Source organism: Coregonus clupeaformis, unplaced genomic scaffold (assembly GCF_020615455.1).
Source record: "Coregonus clupeaformis isolate EN_2021a unplaced genomic scaffold, ASM2061545v1 scaf0384, whole genome shotgun sequence".
NCBI classification, from domain to species: Eukaryota; Metazoa; Chordata; class Actinopteri; order Salmoniformes; family Salmonidae; genus Coregonus; species Coregonus clupeaformis.
Genome location: NW_025533839.1, coordinates 94,684 through 109,466, shown reverse-complemented (window position 1 = coordinate 109,466; position 14,783 = coordinate 94,684). Strand labels below are relative to the sequence as shown.

At 43.8% G+C, this 14,783-nt stretch overlaps 1 protein-coding gene across 1 annotated transcript in view; it reads left to right on the top strand.

Annotated features, from left to right (window-relative positions):
• The window catches only part of LOC121555626 (anoctamin-1-like), a 252,274-nt gene extending 238,768 nt beyond the window's left edge, over positions 1-13,506 (top strand). Inside the window, exons 26-28 of the mRNA XM_045215172.1 lie at positions 8,553-8,871; positions 8,953-9,048; positions 12,860-13,506. Coding sequence (XP_045071107.1) covers positions 8,553-8,871; positions 8,953-9,048; positions 12,860-13,506 — 1,062 coding nt within the window. The remainder of the gene's footprint in view (positions 1-8,552; positions 8,872-8,952; positions 9,049-12,859) is intronic.
• Positions 13,507-14,783: the final 1,277 nt, after the last annotated feature.

Sequence of the window (14,783 nt, the reverse complement as noted above, 5' to 3'; positions counted from 1 at the left end):
CAGTACGAGTGCACAGCCCTGTACGTCCTGTGCTGATGCCTCACACATATTGTGCGGAAATAGGCATTCAGCCAGGACGGGTTGTGTCAGCTCTCCGCTCCAGACCTCCAGTCCGCCTCCACAGTCCCGGATATCCTGCGCCAGTGCCAGGTGCTGTAGCGCCAGTACGAGTGCACAGCCCTGTACGTCCTGTGCTGATGCCTCACAAATATTGTGCGGAAATAGGCATTCAGCCAGGACGGGTTGTGTCAGCGCTCCGCTCCTGACCTCCAGTCCGCCTCCACAGTCCGGTCCGGCCTGTTCCTGTCCCTCGCACCAAGCCTGTGGTTTGTGTCGCCAGCCCGTCCGGCCTGTTCCTGTCCCACGCACCAAGCCAGTGGTACGCGTCGCCAGCCTGGTCCGGCCTGTTCCTGCCCCTCGCACCAAACCAGTGGTGCGCGTCGCCAGCCCGGTCCAGCCTGTTCCTGTCCCACGCACCAAGACAGTGGTGCGCGTCGCCAGCCCGGTCTGTTCCTGCCCCTCGCACCAAACCAGTGGTGCGCGTCGCCAGCCCGGTCCGGCCTGTTCCTGTCCCTCGCACCAAGCCTGTGGTGCGCGTCGCCAGCCCGGTCCAGCCTGTTCCTGCCCCTCGCACCAAACCAGTGGTGCGCGTCGCCAGCCCGGTCCGGCCTGTTCCTGTCCCTCGCACCAAGCCAGTGGTGCGCGTCATCAGCCCGGTCCGGCCCGTTCCTGCTCCCCGCACCAAGCCAGTGGTGTGCGTCGTCAGCCCGGTCCGGCCCGTTCCTGCTCCCCGCACCAAGCCAGTGGTGCGCGTCGTCAGCCCGGTCCGGCCCGTTCCTGCTCCCCGCACCAAGCCAGTGGTGCGCGTCGTCAGCCGGTCCGGCCCGTTCCTGCTCCCGCGCACCAAGCCAGTGGTGCGCGTCGTCAGCCCGGTCCGGCCTGTTCCTGCTCCCCGCACCAAGCCAGTGGTGCGCGTCATCAGCCCGGTCCGGCCCGTTCCTGCTCCCCGCACCAAGCCAGTGGTGCGCGTCGTCAGCCCGGTCCGGCCCGTTCCTGCTCCCCGCACCAAGCCAGTGGTGCGTGTGTCCAGTCCGGCACGGTCCGTGCCTGTTCCACCGGTCAGCTGCTCCACTCCGGAGCCAGAGCAATCCGCTCCACCGGGGTCCGGTCCAACTCTGGTCAGCTGCTCCACTCCGGAGCCAGAGCAATCCGCTCCACCGGGGTCCGGTCCAACTCTGGTCAGCTGCTCCACTCCGGAGCCAGAGCAATCCACTCCACCGGGGTCCGGTCCAACTCTGGTCAGCTGCTCCACTCCGGAGCCAGAGCAATCCGCTCCACCGGGGTCCGGTCCAACTCTGGTCAGCTGCTCCACTCCGGAGCCAGAGCAATCCGCTCCACCGGGGTCCGGTCCAACTCTGGTCAGCTGCTCCACTCCGAGCCAGAGCAATCCGCTCCACCGGGGTCCGGTCCAACTCTGGTCAGCTGCTCCACTCCGGAGCCAGAGCAATCCGCTCCACCGGGTCCGGTCCAACTCTGGTCAGCTGCTCCACTCCGAGCCAGAGCAATCTGCTCCACCGGGGTCCGGTCCAACTCTGGTCAGCTGCTCCACTCGGAGCCAGAGCAATCCGCTCCACCGGGGTCCGGTCCAACTCTGGTCAGCTGCTCCACTCCGGGAGCCAGAGCAGTCCACTCCACCGGGGTCCGGTCCAACTCTGGTCAGCTGCTCCACTCCGGGAGCCAGAGCAATCCGCTCCACCGGGGTCCGGTCCAACTCTGGTCAGCTGCTCCACTCCGGAGCCAGAGCAATCCGCTCCACCGGGGTCCGGGTCCAACTCTGGTCAGCTGCTCCACTCCGGAGCCAGAGCAATCCGCTCCACCGGGGTCCGGGTCCAACTCTGGTCAGCTGCTCCACTCCGAGCCAGAGCAATCCGCTCCACCGGGGTCCGGTCCAACTCTGGTCAGCTGCTCCACTCCGGAGCCAGAGCAATCCGCTCCACCGGGGTCCGGTCCAACTCTGGTCAGCTGCTCCACTCCGGAGCCAGAGCAATCCGCTCCACCGGGGTCCGGTCCAACTCTGGTCAGCTGCTCCACTCCGGAGCCAGAGCAATCCACTCCACCGGTGTCCAGTCCAGCTCCGGCCAGCGGGGCCAGACCAGATCAGGGGCGCAACGGGGGGGTGGAGAGAGAGTGGTGGTCACGCCCGGATCCGCCTCCGAGGCGGAATGCCCACCCGGCCCCTACCCTCTTGTGTTTGTGTGGCGCGGTCGCAGTCCGCGCCTTTGGGGGGGTACTGTCACGCCCTGGTTCTGGGGACTCTTAAATGTTGAGCCAGGGTGTGGATTTGCTTTGTTTAGTTTTTCTATGTTTTCGTTCTAGATCGTTTAGATCTATGTTGGCCAGGGTGGTTCCCAATCAGAGGCAGCTGTAGCTCGTTGTCTCTGATTGGGGTCAATACTTAGGCAGCCTGTGTTGCACTAGTATTTGTGGGATCTTGTTCCGTAAGGTTTGTTTTGGTGTTAACCTAGGACTTCACGTATCGTTTGGTTTGTTGTTTTTGATCGTGTGTTGAGTACGTTAAATAAAATGTACACTTATCACGCTGCGCCTTGGTCCGTGTTTTCAGTCGACGATCGTGACAGATATCTAATGTAGAATCTGTTGTATCTGATGTAAAACCTTTCTGTTGTATCTAATGTAGAACCTGTTGTAACCCTAACCTGTTGTATTTAATGTAGAATAGTTTTGTTTTATGTAATATGTGATATATATTATGTAGAAAGGTTATGTTGTATCTAATGTAGAACCGTTATGTTGTATTTAATGTAGAACATTTCTGATGTATCGAATGTAGAACCTCTTGTATCTAATTTATAACCGTTCTCTTGTATTTAATGTAGAATCTGTTGTATCTAATGTAAAACCTTTCTGTTGTATCTATTGTCAAACCTTTCTGTTGTATCTAATGTAGAACATTTCTGCTTTAGAACATGTTGTATCTAATGTAGATCCTTTCTGTTGTAGAACCTTTCTGTATTTTCTAATGTATAATCTTCCTGTTATATCTAATGTAGAACCTTTATATTGTATCTAATTTAGAACATTTCTGTTGTAGCCAACGTAGAACCATTCTGTTTTAACTAATGTAGAACCCTTCTGTTGTACCTAGTGTAGAACATGTTGTGTCTAATGTAGAATCTTTTTGTTGTATCTAATGTAGAACCTTTCTATAATATGTAATGTAGAACATTTCTGTTGCATCTAATATAGAACCTTTCTGTTGTATCTAATGTAGAACCTGTTCTAGCTGATGTAGAACCTGTTGTATCTAATGTAGAACCTTTCTATTGTATATAATGTAGCACTTTTCTGCTTTAGAACCTGTTGTATCAAATTTAGAACCTTTCTGTTAGATATAATATATATTAATAATCTCTTGTATCTAATGTACAACCTTTGTTTTATCTAATTTATAACCTCTTTAATCTAATGTAGAACCTTTTTGTTGTATTTAATGTAGAACGATTCTGATGTATCTAATGTAGAACCTCGTATCTAATTTTTAACCTTTTTGTATAACCTGTTGTATCTAATTTTTAACCCTTTTTTTCTAGCTGATGTATAACCTGTTGTATCTAATGTAGAACCTGTTGTATCTAGTGTATAACCTGTTGTATCTAGTGTATAACCTGTTGTATCTAGTGTAGAACCTGTTGTATCTAGTGTAGAACCTGTTGTATCTAATGTATAACCTGTTGTATCTAGTGTATAACCTGTTGTATCTAATGTAGATCCTTTCTGCTTTAGAACATGTTGTATCTAATGTAGATCATTTCTGTTGTAGAACCTTTCTGTTGTTTCTAATGTATAATCTTCCTGTTATATCTAATGTAGAACCTTTTATATTGTATCTAATTTAGAACATTTCTGTTGTAGCCAACGTAGAACCATTCTGTTTTAACTAATGTAGAACCTTTCTGTTGTACCTAGTGTAGAACATGTTGTGTCTAATGTAGAACCTTTCTGTTGTACCTAGTGTAGAACATGTTGTGTCTAATGTAGAACATTTCTGTTGTACCTAGTGTAGAACATGTTGTGTCTAATGTAGAACCTTTTTGTTGTATCTAATGTAGAACCTTTCTATAATATGTAATGTAGAACATTTCTGTTGCATCTAATATAGAACCTTTCTGTTGTATCTAATGTAGCACTTTTCTGCTTTAGAACCTGTTGTATCAAATTTAGAACCTTTCTGTTAGATATAATATATAATAATAATCTGTTGTATCTAATGTAAAACCTTTGTTTTTTCTAATTTATAACCTCTTTAATCTAATGTAGAACCTTTTTGTTGTATTTAATGTAGAACGATTCTGATGTATCTAATGTAGAACCTCGTATCTAATTTTTAACCTTTTTGTATAACCTGTTGTATCAAATTTTTAACCCTTTTTTTTCTAGCTGATGTATAACCTGTTGTATCTAATGTATAACCTGTTGTATCTAGTGTATAACCTGTTGTATCTAGTGTATAACCTGTTGTACCTAATGTATAACCTGTTGTATCTAATGTAGAACCTGTTGTATCTAGTGTATAACCTGTTGTATCTAATGTATAACCTGTTGTATCTAATGTATAACCTGTTGTATCTAATGTATAACCTGTTGTATCTAATGTAGAACCTGTTGTATCTAGTGTATAACCTGTTGTATCTAGTGTATAACCTGTTGTATCTAGTGTATAACCTGTTGTATCTAGTGTAGAACCTGTTGTATCTAGTGTAGAACCTGTTGTATCTAATGTATAACCTGTTGTATCTAGTGTATAACCTGTTGTATCTAATGTAGATCCTTTCTGCTTTAGAACATGTTGTATCTAATGTAGATCCTTTCTGTTGTAGAACCTTTCTGTTGTTTCTAATGTATAATCTTCCTGTTATATCTAATGTAGAACCTTTTATATTGTATCTAATTTAGAACATTTCTGTTGTAGCCAACGTAGAACCATTCTGTTTTAACTAATGTAGAACCTTTCTGTTGTACCTAGTGTAGAACATGTTGTGTCTAATGTAGAACCTTTCTGTTGTACCTAGTGTAGAACATGTTGTGTCTAATGTAGAACATTTCTGTTGTACCTAGTGTAGAACATGTTGTGTCTAATGTAGAACCTTTTTGTTGTATCTAATGTAGAACCTTTCTATAATATGTAATGTAGAACATTTCTGTTGCATCTAATATAGAACCTTTCTGTTGTATCTAATGTAGCACTTTTCTGCTTTAGAACCTGTTGTATCAAATTTAGAACCTTTCTGTTAGATATAATATATAATAATAATCTGTTGTATCTAATGTAAAACCTTTGTTTTTTCTAATTTATAACCTCTTTAATCTAATGTAGAACCTTTTTGTTGTATTTAATGTAGAAACGATTCTGATGTATCTAATGTAGAACCTCGTATCTAATTTTTAACCTTTTTGTATAACCTGTTGTATCAAATTTTTAACCCTTTTTTTTCTAGCTGATGTATAACCTGTTGTATCTAATGTATAACCTGTTGTATCTAGTGTATAACCTGTTGTATCTAGTGTATAACCTGTTGTACCTAATGTATAACCTGTTGTATCTAATGTAGAACCTGTTGTATCTAGTGTATAACCTGTTGTATCTAATGTATAACCTGTTGTATCTAATGTATAACCTGTTGTATCTAGTGTAGAACCTGTTGTATCTAGTGTAGAACCTGTTGTACCTAATGTATAACCTGTTGTATCTAGTGTAGAACCTGTTGTACCTAATGTATAACCTGTTGTATCTAGTGTAGAACCTGTTGTATCTAGTGTATAACCTGTTGTATCTAATGTATAACCTGTTGTATCTAGTGTAGAACCTGTTGTATCTAGTGTAGAACCTGTTGTATCTAGTGTATAACCTGTTGTACCTAGTGTATAACCTGTTGTATCTGATGTATAACCTGTTGTATCTAGTGTATAACCTGTTGTATCTGATGTATAACCTGTTGTATCTAGTGTAGAACCTGTTGTATCTAGTGTAGAACCTGTTGTATCTAGTGTAGAACCTGTTGTATCTAGTGTAGAACCTGTTGTATCTAGTGTAGAACCTGTTGTATCTAATGTATAACCTGTTGTATCTAGTGTAGAACCTGTTGTATCTAGTGTAGAACCTGTTGTATCTAATGTATAACCTGTTGTATCTAATGTATAACCTGTTGTATCTAATGTAGATCATTTCTGCTTTAGAACATGTTGTATCTAATGTATAACCTGTTGTATCTAATGTATAACCTGTTGTATCTAGTGTAGAACCTGTTGTATCTAGTGTAGAACCTGTTGTACCTAATGTATAACCTGTTGTATCTAATGTATAACCTGTTGTATCTAATGTATAACCTGTTGTATCTAATGTATAACATGTTGTATCTAGTGTATAACCTGTTGTATCTAATGTAGATCCTTTCTGCTTTAGAACATGTTGTATCTAATGTATAACCTGTTGTATCTAGTGTAGAACCTGTTGTATCTAGTGTAGAACCTGTTTTACCTAATGTATAACCTGTTGTATCTAATGTATAACCTGTTGTATCTAGTGTAGAACCTGTTGTATCTAGTGTAGAACCTGTTGTATCTAGTGTAGAACCTGTTGTATCTAGTGTATAACCTGTTGTATCTAATGTATAACCTGTTGTATCTAATGTATAACCTGTTGTATCTAATGTATAACCTGTTGTATCTAGTGTATAACCTGTTGTATCTAGTGTAGAACCTGTTGTATCTAGTGTAGAACCTGTTGTATCTAGTGTAGAACCTGTTGTATCTAATGTAGAACCTGTTGTATCTAATGTACAACCTGTTGTATCTAATGTATAACCTGTTGTATCTAATGTATAACCTGTTGTATCTAATGTATAACCTGTTGTATCTAATGTAGAACCTGTTCTAGCTGATGTAGAACCTGTTGTATCTGATGTATAACATGTTGTATCTAATGCAGAACCTGTTCTAGCTGATGTAGAACCTGTTGTATCTAATGTAGAAACACTCTATTATATCCATTGTTGAACCTGTCGTTTCAAATGTAGAACCTTTCTGCTGTAGAACCTTAATGTTGTATCTAATGTAGAACCTTTCTGTTGTATCTAATGTAGAACCTTTCTGTTGTATCTAATGTATAACCTGTTGTATCTAATGTATAACCTGATGTATCTAATGTATAACTTGTTGTATCTAGTGTATAACCTGTTGTATCTAATGTAGAACCTGTTCTAGCTGATGTAGAACCTGTTGTATCTGATGTATAACCTGTTGTATCTAATGTATAACCTGTTGTATCTAATGTAGAACCTGTTCTAGCTGATGTAGAACCTGTTGTATCTAATGTATAACCTGTTCTAGCTGATGTAGAACCTGTTGTATCTAATGTAGAAACACTCTATTATATCCATTGTTGAACCTGTCGTTTCAAATGTAGAACCTTTCTGCTGTAGAACCTTAATGTTTTATCTAATGTAGAACCTCTCTATTGTATCTAATGTAGAATCGTTCTGTTGTATCTCCATTGTAGAACCTTTCTGATGTATCTAATGTAGAACCTGTTGTATATAATGTAGAACCTTTTTGTTGTATTTAATGTAGAACCTCTCTGTTGTATCTAATGTAGAATCGTTCTGTTGTATCTCCATTGTAGAACCTTTCTGTTGTATAGAATGTAGAACCTATTGTATCTAATGTAGAACATTTCTGATGTGGAACCTCTTGTATCTAATGTAGAACCTTTCTGCTGTAGAAGCTTACTGTTGTATCTAATGTAGAACATTTGTGTTGTATCTAATGTAGAACCTTTCTGTAATATTTAATGTAGAATTGTTCTGTTGTATCTCCATTGTAGAACCTTTCTTATGTATATAATGTAGAACATGTTGGATCTAATGTAGATACTTTTTGTTGTATCGAATGTAGAACCTTTCAGTTGTATCTAATGTAGAGCCTTTCTTGTTGTAATATAATTTAGAGCATTTCTGTTTTATCTAATGTAGAACCTTTCTGCTGTAGAACCTGTTGTATCTAATGTAGAAACTTTGTGTTGTATCTATTGTAGAACCTTTGTGTTGTATTACATGTAGAACCTCTTATATCTAATTTAGAACATTTAATTTGTATTTAATGTATAACCTGTTGTATCTAAAGTAGAATTGTTTGTTGTATCCATTGTATAACTTTTCTGATGTAGAACCTTTCTGCTGTCAAACCTGTTGTATCTAATGTAGAACGTGTTCTATCTAATGTATAACCTGTTGTATCTAATGTATAACCTGTTGTATCTAATGTAGAACATGTTGTATCTAATGTAGAACCTTTCTGTTGTATCTAATGTAGAACCTTTCTGTTGTATCTAATGTAGAACCTGTTGTATTTAATGTAGAACCTTTCTGTTGTATTTAATGTAGAACCTATTGTAATGGTTCTAATGTAGAACCTTTATGTTGTATTTAATATATAACCTTTTGTAATGGTTCTAATATAGAACTTTTCTTTTGTAGAACCTGGCGATGTTCCTGAGCATGCTGGTGGCCTGGTTGATCCCTGATGTTCCTCGTTCTCTTAGAGAACAGGTCAGGAAAGAGAACATGTTGCTGATGGAGTTCCTTGTCCAGGATGAACAGGAGGCCCTACGCTCCAGACTTCCACACCACTCCCCCACACCACACATTGACATAGTGGTGGAGGGGGCAGTGGGAGAAGAGGAGGAGGAGGAGGAGAAGATGGACAGATCAGGACAAACCATGGACAACCCAGATAGCACTGACCCAGCAGGAGAAGGAGGAGGAGGAGGAGGAGGAGGAGAAGATGGGAGAGGAGAAGAGGGGAAAGAAGGAGAAGGAGAGGGGAGAGAAGAAGGGGTAGGAGAGCAGAGTGAAGGAGTGGGAGAAGGAGAAGGAGAAGGAGCAGAAGGAGACAGAGGAGGAGAAGGGCCAAACCAGGAGGAAGTCACCGTTGTGGACCTGGACTCTGTTATGGACCAGCTGTATCTGTCAGGTAATAACCATGACCCCTAACCCCTAGTTACTAGCTGTATCTGTCAGGTAATAACCCTAACCCCTAACCCATAACCCTTAGTTAGCAGCTGTATCTGTCAGGTAATAACCATGACCCCTAACCCCTAGTTAGCAGCTGTATCTGTCAGGTAATAACCATGACCCCTAACCCCTAGTTAGCAGCTGTATCTGTCAGGTAATAACCATGACCCCTAACCCCTAGTTAGCAGCTGTATCTGTCAGGTAATAACCATGACCCCTAACCCCTAGTTAGCAGCTGTATCTGTCAGGTAATAACCATGACCCCTAACCCCTAACCCCTAACCCCTAGTTAGCAGCTGTATCTGTCAGGTAATAACCATGACCCCTAACCCCTAGTTAGCAGCTGTATCTGTCAGGTAATAACCATGACCCCTAACCCCTAGTTAGCAGCTGTATCTGTCAGGTAATAACCATGACCCCTAACCCCTAGTTACCAGCTGTATCTGTCAGGTAATAACCATGACCCCTAACCCCTAGTTAGCAGCTGTATCTGTCAGGTAATAACCATGACCCCTAACCCCTAGTTAGCAGCTGTATCTGTCAGGTAATAACCATGACCCCTAACCCCTAGTTACCAGCTGTATCTGTCAGGTAATAACCATGACCCCTAACCCCTAGTTAGCAGCTGTATCTGTCAGGTAATAACCATGACCCCTAACCCCTAGTTAGCAGCTGTATCTGTCAGGTAATAACCATGACCCCTAACCCCTAGTTACCAGCTGTATCTGTCAGGTAATAACCATGACCCCTAACCCCTAGTTACCAGCTGTATCTGTCAGGTAATAACCATGACCCCTAACCCCTAGTTAGCAGCTGTATCTGTCAGGTAATAACCATGACCCCTAACCCCTAGTTAGCAGCTGTATCTGTCAGGTAATAACCATGACCCCTAACCCCTAGTTAGCAGCTGTATCTGTCAGGTAATAACCATGACCCCTAACCCCTAGTTAGCAGCTGTATCTGTCAGGTAATAACCATGACCCCTAACCCCTAGTTAGCAGCTGTATCTGTCAGGTAATAACCATGACCCCTAACCCCTAGTTAGCAGCTGTATCTGTCAGGTAATAACCCTGACCCCTAACCCCTAGTTAGCAGCTATATCTGTCAGGTAATAACCATGACCCCTAACCCCTAACCCCTAACCCCTAGTTAGCAGCTGTATCTGTCAGGTAATAACCCTAACCCCTAACCCATAACCCTTAGTTAGCAGCTGTATCTGTCAGGTAATAACCATGACCCCTAACCCCTAGTTAGCAGCTGTATCTGTCAGGTAATAACCCTAACCCCTAACCCCTAGTTAGCAGCTGTATCTGTCAGGTAATAACCATGACCCCTAACCCCTAGTTAGCAGCTGTATCTTTCAGGTAATAACCATGACCCCTAACCCCTAGTTAGCAGCTGTATCTGTCAGGTAATAACCCTAACCCCTAACCCCTAGTTAGCAGCTGTATCTGTCAGGTAATAACCATGACCCCTAACCCCTAGTTAGCAGCTGTATCTTTCAGGTAATAACCATGACCCCTAACCCCTAGTTAGCAGCTGTATCTGTCAGGTAATAACCATGACCCCTAACCCCTAACCCCTAGTTACTAGCTGTATCTGTCAGGTAATAACCATGACCCCTAACCCCTAGTTAGCAGCTGTATCTGTCAGGTAATAACCATGACCCCTAACCCCTAGTTAGCAGCTGTATCTGTCAGGTAATAACCATGACCCCTAACCCCTAATCCCTAGTTACCTGCTGGGTCTGTCAGGTACCTATGACTAAAGCATGTTTTCTAGTTTCAGATTTTTAAACACTAATTGGTTTAAAATCAACACTCTTAGGAATAAAGGGTTCCAAAAGGGTCCTTCGGCTGTCTCCATAGGATAACCATTTTTGGTTACATTTAGAGACCTTTTTGTTTCCAGGTAGAACCCTTTTGGGTTCCATGTAGAACCCTCTGTAGAAAAGGTTCTACATGGAACCAAAAGGGATTCTATCTGGAACCAAAAAGGGTTCTTCATAGAACCCTTTGAATAACCCTTTTTGGTTCCAGGTAGCACCTTTTTGTTCTAAGAGTGTATCTTTTACTTTCCACCTGTATTAATATACACTGCTCAAAAAGATAAAGGGAACACTAACACAACACATTCTAGATCTGAATGAAATAATCTTATTAAATATTTTTTTCTTTACATAGTTGAATGTGCTGACAACAAAATCACACAAAAATTATCAATGGAAATCAAATGTATCAACCCATGGAGGTCTGGATTTGGAGTCACACTCAAAATTAAAGTGGAAAACCACACTATAGAATGATCCAAATTTGATGTAATGTCCTTAAAACAAGTCAAAATGAGGCTCAGTAGTGTGTGTGGCCTCCACGTGCCTGTATGACCTCCCTACAACGCCTGGGCATGCTCCTGATGAGGTGGCGGATGGTCTCCTGAGGGATCTCCTCCCAGACCTGGACTAAAGCATCCGCCAACTCCTGGACAGTCTGTGGTGCAACGTGGCGTTGGTGGATGGAGCGAGACATGATGTCCCATATGTACTCAATTGGATTCAGGTCTGGGGAACGGGCGGGCCAGTCCATAGCATCAATGCCTCCCTCTTGCAGGAACTGCTGACACACTCCAGCCACATGAGGTCTAGCATTGTCTTGCATTAGGAGGAACCCAGGGCCAACCGCACCAGCATATGGTCTCACAAGGGGTCTGAGGATCTCATCTCGGTACCTAATGACAGTCAGGCTACCTCTGGCGAGCACATGGAGGGCTGTGCGGCCCCCCAAAGAAATGCCACCCCACACCATGACTGACCCACCGCCAAACCGGTCATGCTGGAGGATATTGCAGGCAGCAGAACGTTCTCCACAGCGTCTCCAGACTCTGTCACGTCTGTCACATGTGCTCAGTGTGAACCTGCTTTCATCTGCGAAGAGCACAGGGCGCCAGTGGCGAATTTGCCAATCTTGGTGTTCTCTGGCAAATGCCAAACGTCCTGCACGGTGTTGGGCTGTAAGCACAACCCCCACCTGTGGACGTCGGGCCCTCATACCACCCTCATGGAGTCTGTTTCTGACCGTTTGAGCAGACACATGCACATTTGTGGCCTGCTAGGTCATTTTGCAGGGCTCTGGCAGTGCTCCTCCTGCTCCTCCTTGCACAAAGGAGGAGGTAGCGGTCCTGCTGCTGGGTTGTTGCCCTCCTACGGCCTCCTCCACGTCTCCTGATGTACTGGCCTGTCTTCTGGTAGCGCCTCCATGCTCTGGACACTATGCTGACAGACACAGCAAACCTTCTTGCCACAGCTCGCATTGATGTGCCATCCTGGATGAGCTGCACTACCTGAGCCACTTGTGTGGGTTGTAGACTCCGTCTCATGCGACCACTAGAATGAAAGCACCGCCAGCATTCAAAAGTGACCAAAACATCAGCCAGGAAGCATAGGAACTGAGAAGTGGTCTGTGGTCACCACCTGCAGAACCACTCCTTTATTGGGGGTGTCTTGCTAATTGCCTATAATTTCCACCTGTTGTCTATTCCATTTGCACAACATCATGTGATATTTATTGTCAATCAGTGTTGCTTCCTAAGTGGACAGTTTGATTTCACAGAAGTGTGATTGACTTGGAGTTACATTGTGTTGTTTAAGTGTTCCCTTTATTTTTTTGAGCAGTGTATCTATGTTGTTGTACAGTGTCATTTAAATACAGTTGTATTAATATATCTATGTTGTTGTACAGTGTCATTTAAATACAGTTGTATTTGATTTGCTGCAGACCCAGAGCCGTCCCAGAACCAGAGCCTAGCTGACATGGAGCTGCCTGTCTCTGGAGCAGCCCCACAGGAGCAGGAGGACCAGCCACCAGACCCAGCTAGCCCTCCAGCTGCCCCAGCAGGGGACACAGCCTCGCCCGAGACCGCCCTGGCCCAGACCCACCCAGCAGGCCTGGAGGCTACAGATAGCAGGCTGTTCCCCAGAGGCCCTCCCCTCAGAGACCTAGCATCCTCCAGGGCCAAGGGCCGCTGCTCCACCCTGCCTCCCCACCAGAGAGGGCTTGAACCTGGGCACAGCCGGCCCCGACCCAGCCACTCAACCAGCCTCACGAAGTTCCACCTTCCACCTCTACCCCATCTGCCCCCCTCACCCTCCCCTACAAACACCCTTCAGGCCCCCCCTCCTAATCCCATCTCCCCCCCTCCCAAGCCCCTGTCTCCCAGTGAACTGTTCATGCTGAAGGGGCCTCCCAGCAGAGAACCAGGAGGCTCCAGGGCTAAGGGGCGCTGCTCCACTCTGCCTGCCCGCCAGCGAGGTCCCGAGTCTGGGGAGAGCTCCTCCAGACCCAGCCACTCTTCCAGCTTCACCCGGCAGGAAGACCGTATCCCCCCATCCCCCAGCGAACTAAAACGAGACACCCCGGTGTGAGGGGAGGGGAAAGAGAGGGACAGCTGAGTGTCATAATCAGTGTGCCTGGAGGTCCCCATCCATCTCTCCATCTTCATCCATCCATCTCTCCATCTTCATCCATCCATCTCTCCATCTTCATCCATCCATGTCATGTGACAGGCCAGCTGCAACACCGACCTGGTTGTAGGAACTTTCTGGACCTGTTCTTCCTTTAACACACTAGTTACTAGTTAATAGCTCATGTCTGATTCACTGGGTTTATAAAGGAAAATAAAGGAGAATGAAGCGGAATAAACCAAGATAAAAGAGAATAGAGGAGAATAAATGAGAATAAAATGTATGAAAGGATAATAAAGGAAAATAAAGGAGAATAAACCAAGATAAATGAGAATGAAAGAGCAAAAATGAGAACGAAGGCGAATAAATCAGGATAAATGAGAATGAAGGAGAATAAACAAGAATAATGGAGAATAAAGGAGGATAAATTAGAATAAAATAGAATAAGGACAATAAAGGAGAATAAACCAGGATAAAGGAGAAGAAAGGAGAAGAAAGGAGAAGAAAGGAGAATAAACCAGGACAAAGGAGAATAAAGGATGAATAAACCAGGACAAAGGAGAATAAAGGATGAATAAACCAGGACAAAGGAGAATAAACCAGGACAAATGAGAATAAAGGAGAATAAACCAGGACAAATGAGAATAAAGGAGAATAAACCAGGATAAAGGAGAATAAACCAGGATAAAGGAGAATAAAGGAGAATAAACCAGGATAAATGAGAATAAAGGAGAATAAACCAGGATAAAGGAGAATAAAGGATGAATAAACCAGGATAAAGGAGAATAAACCAGGATAAAGGAGAATAAAGGAGAATAAACCAGGATAAAGGAGAATAAAGGAGAATAAACCAGGACAAATGGGAATAAAGGAGAATAAACCAGGACAAAGGAGAATAAAGGATGAATAAACCAGGATAAAGGAGAATAAACCAGGACAAATGAGAATAAAGGAGAATAAACCAGGACAAATGAGAATAAAGGAGAATAAACCAGGACAAATGAGAATAAAGGAGAATAAACCAGGATAAAGGAGAATAGGTTTTGGTGATTCTGAGACAATAGGTCGTTATCAATAAAATGTCACAATATCATTCGATTTTGCTGCTGGGGGGCAAGGAGACCCGCAGCTCCGCTAAAACCAATGACAACTATGTGCTGTTTTCAAGGGATTGGTAAAGAAATGTTAACTATTTGTTTGCAATATCATCACGTCTTGAAGAGCATAGTCAGAACTAC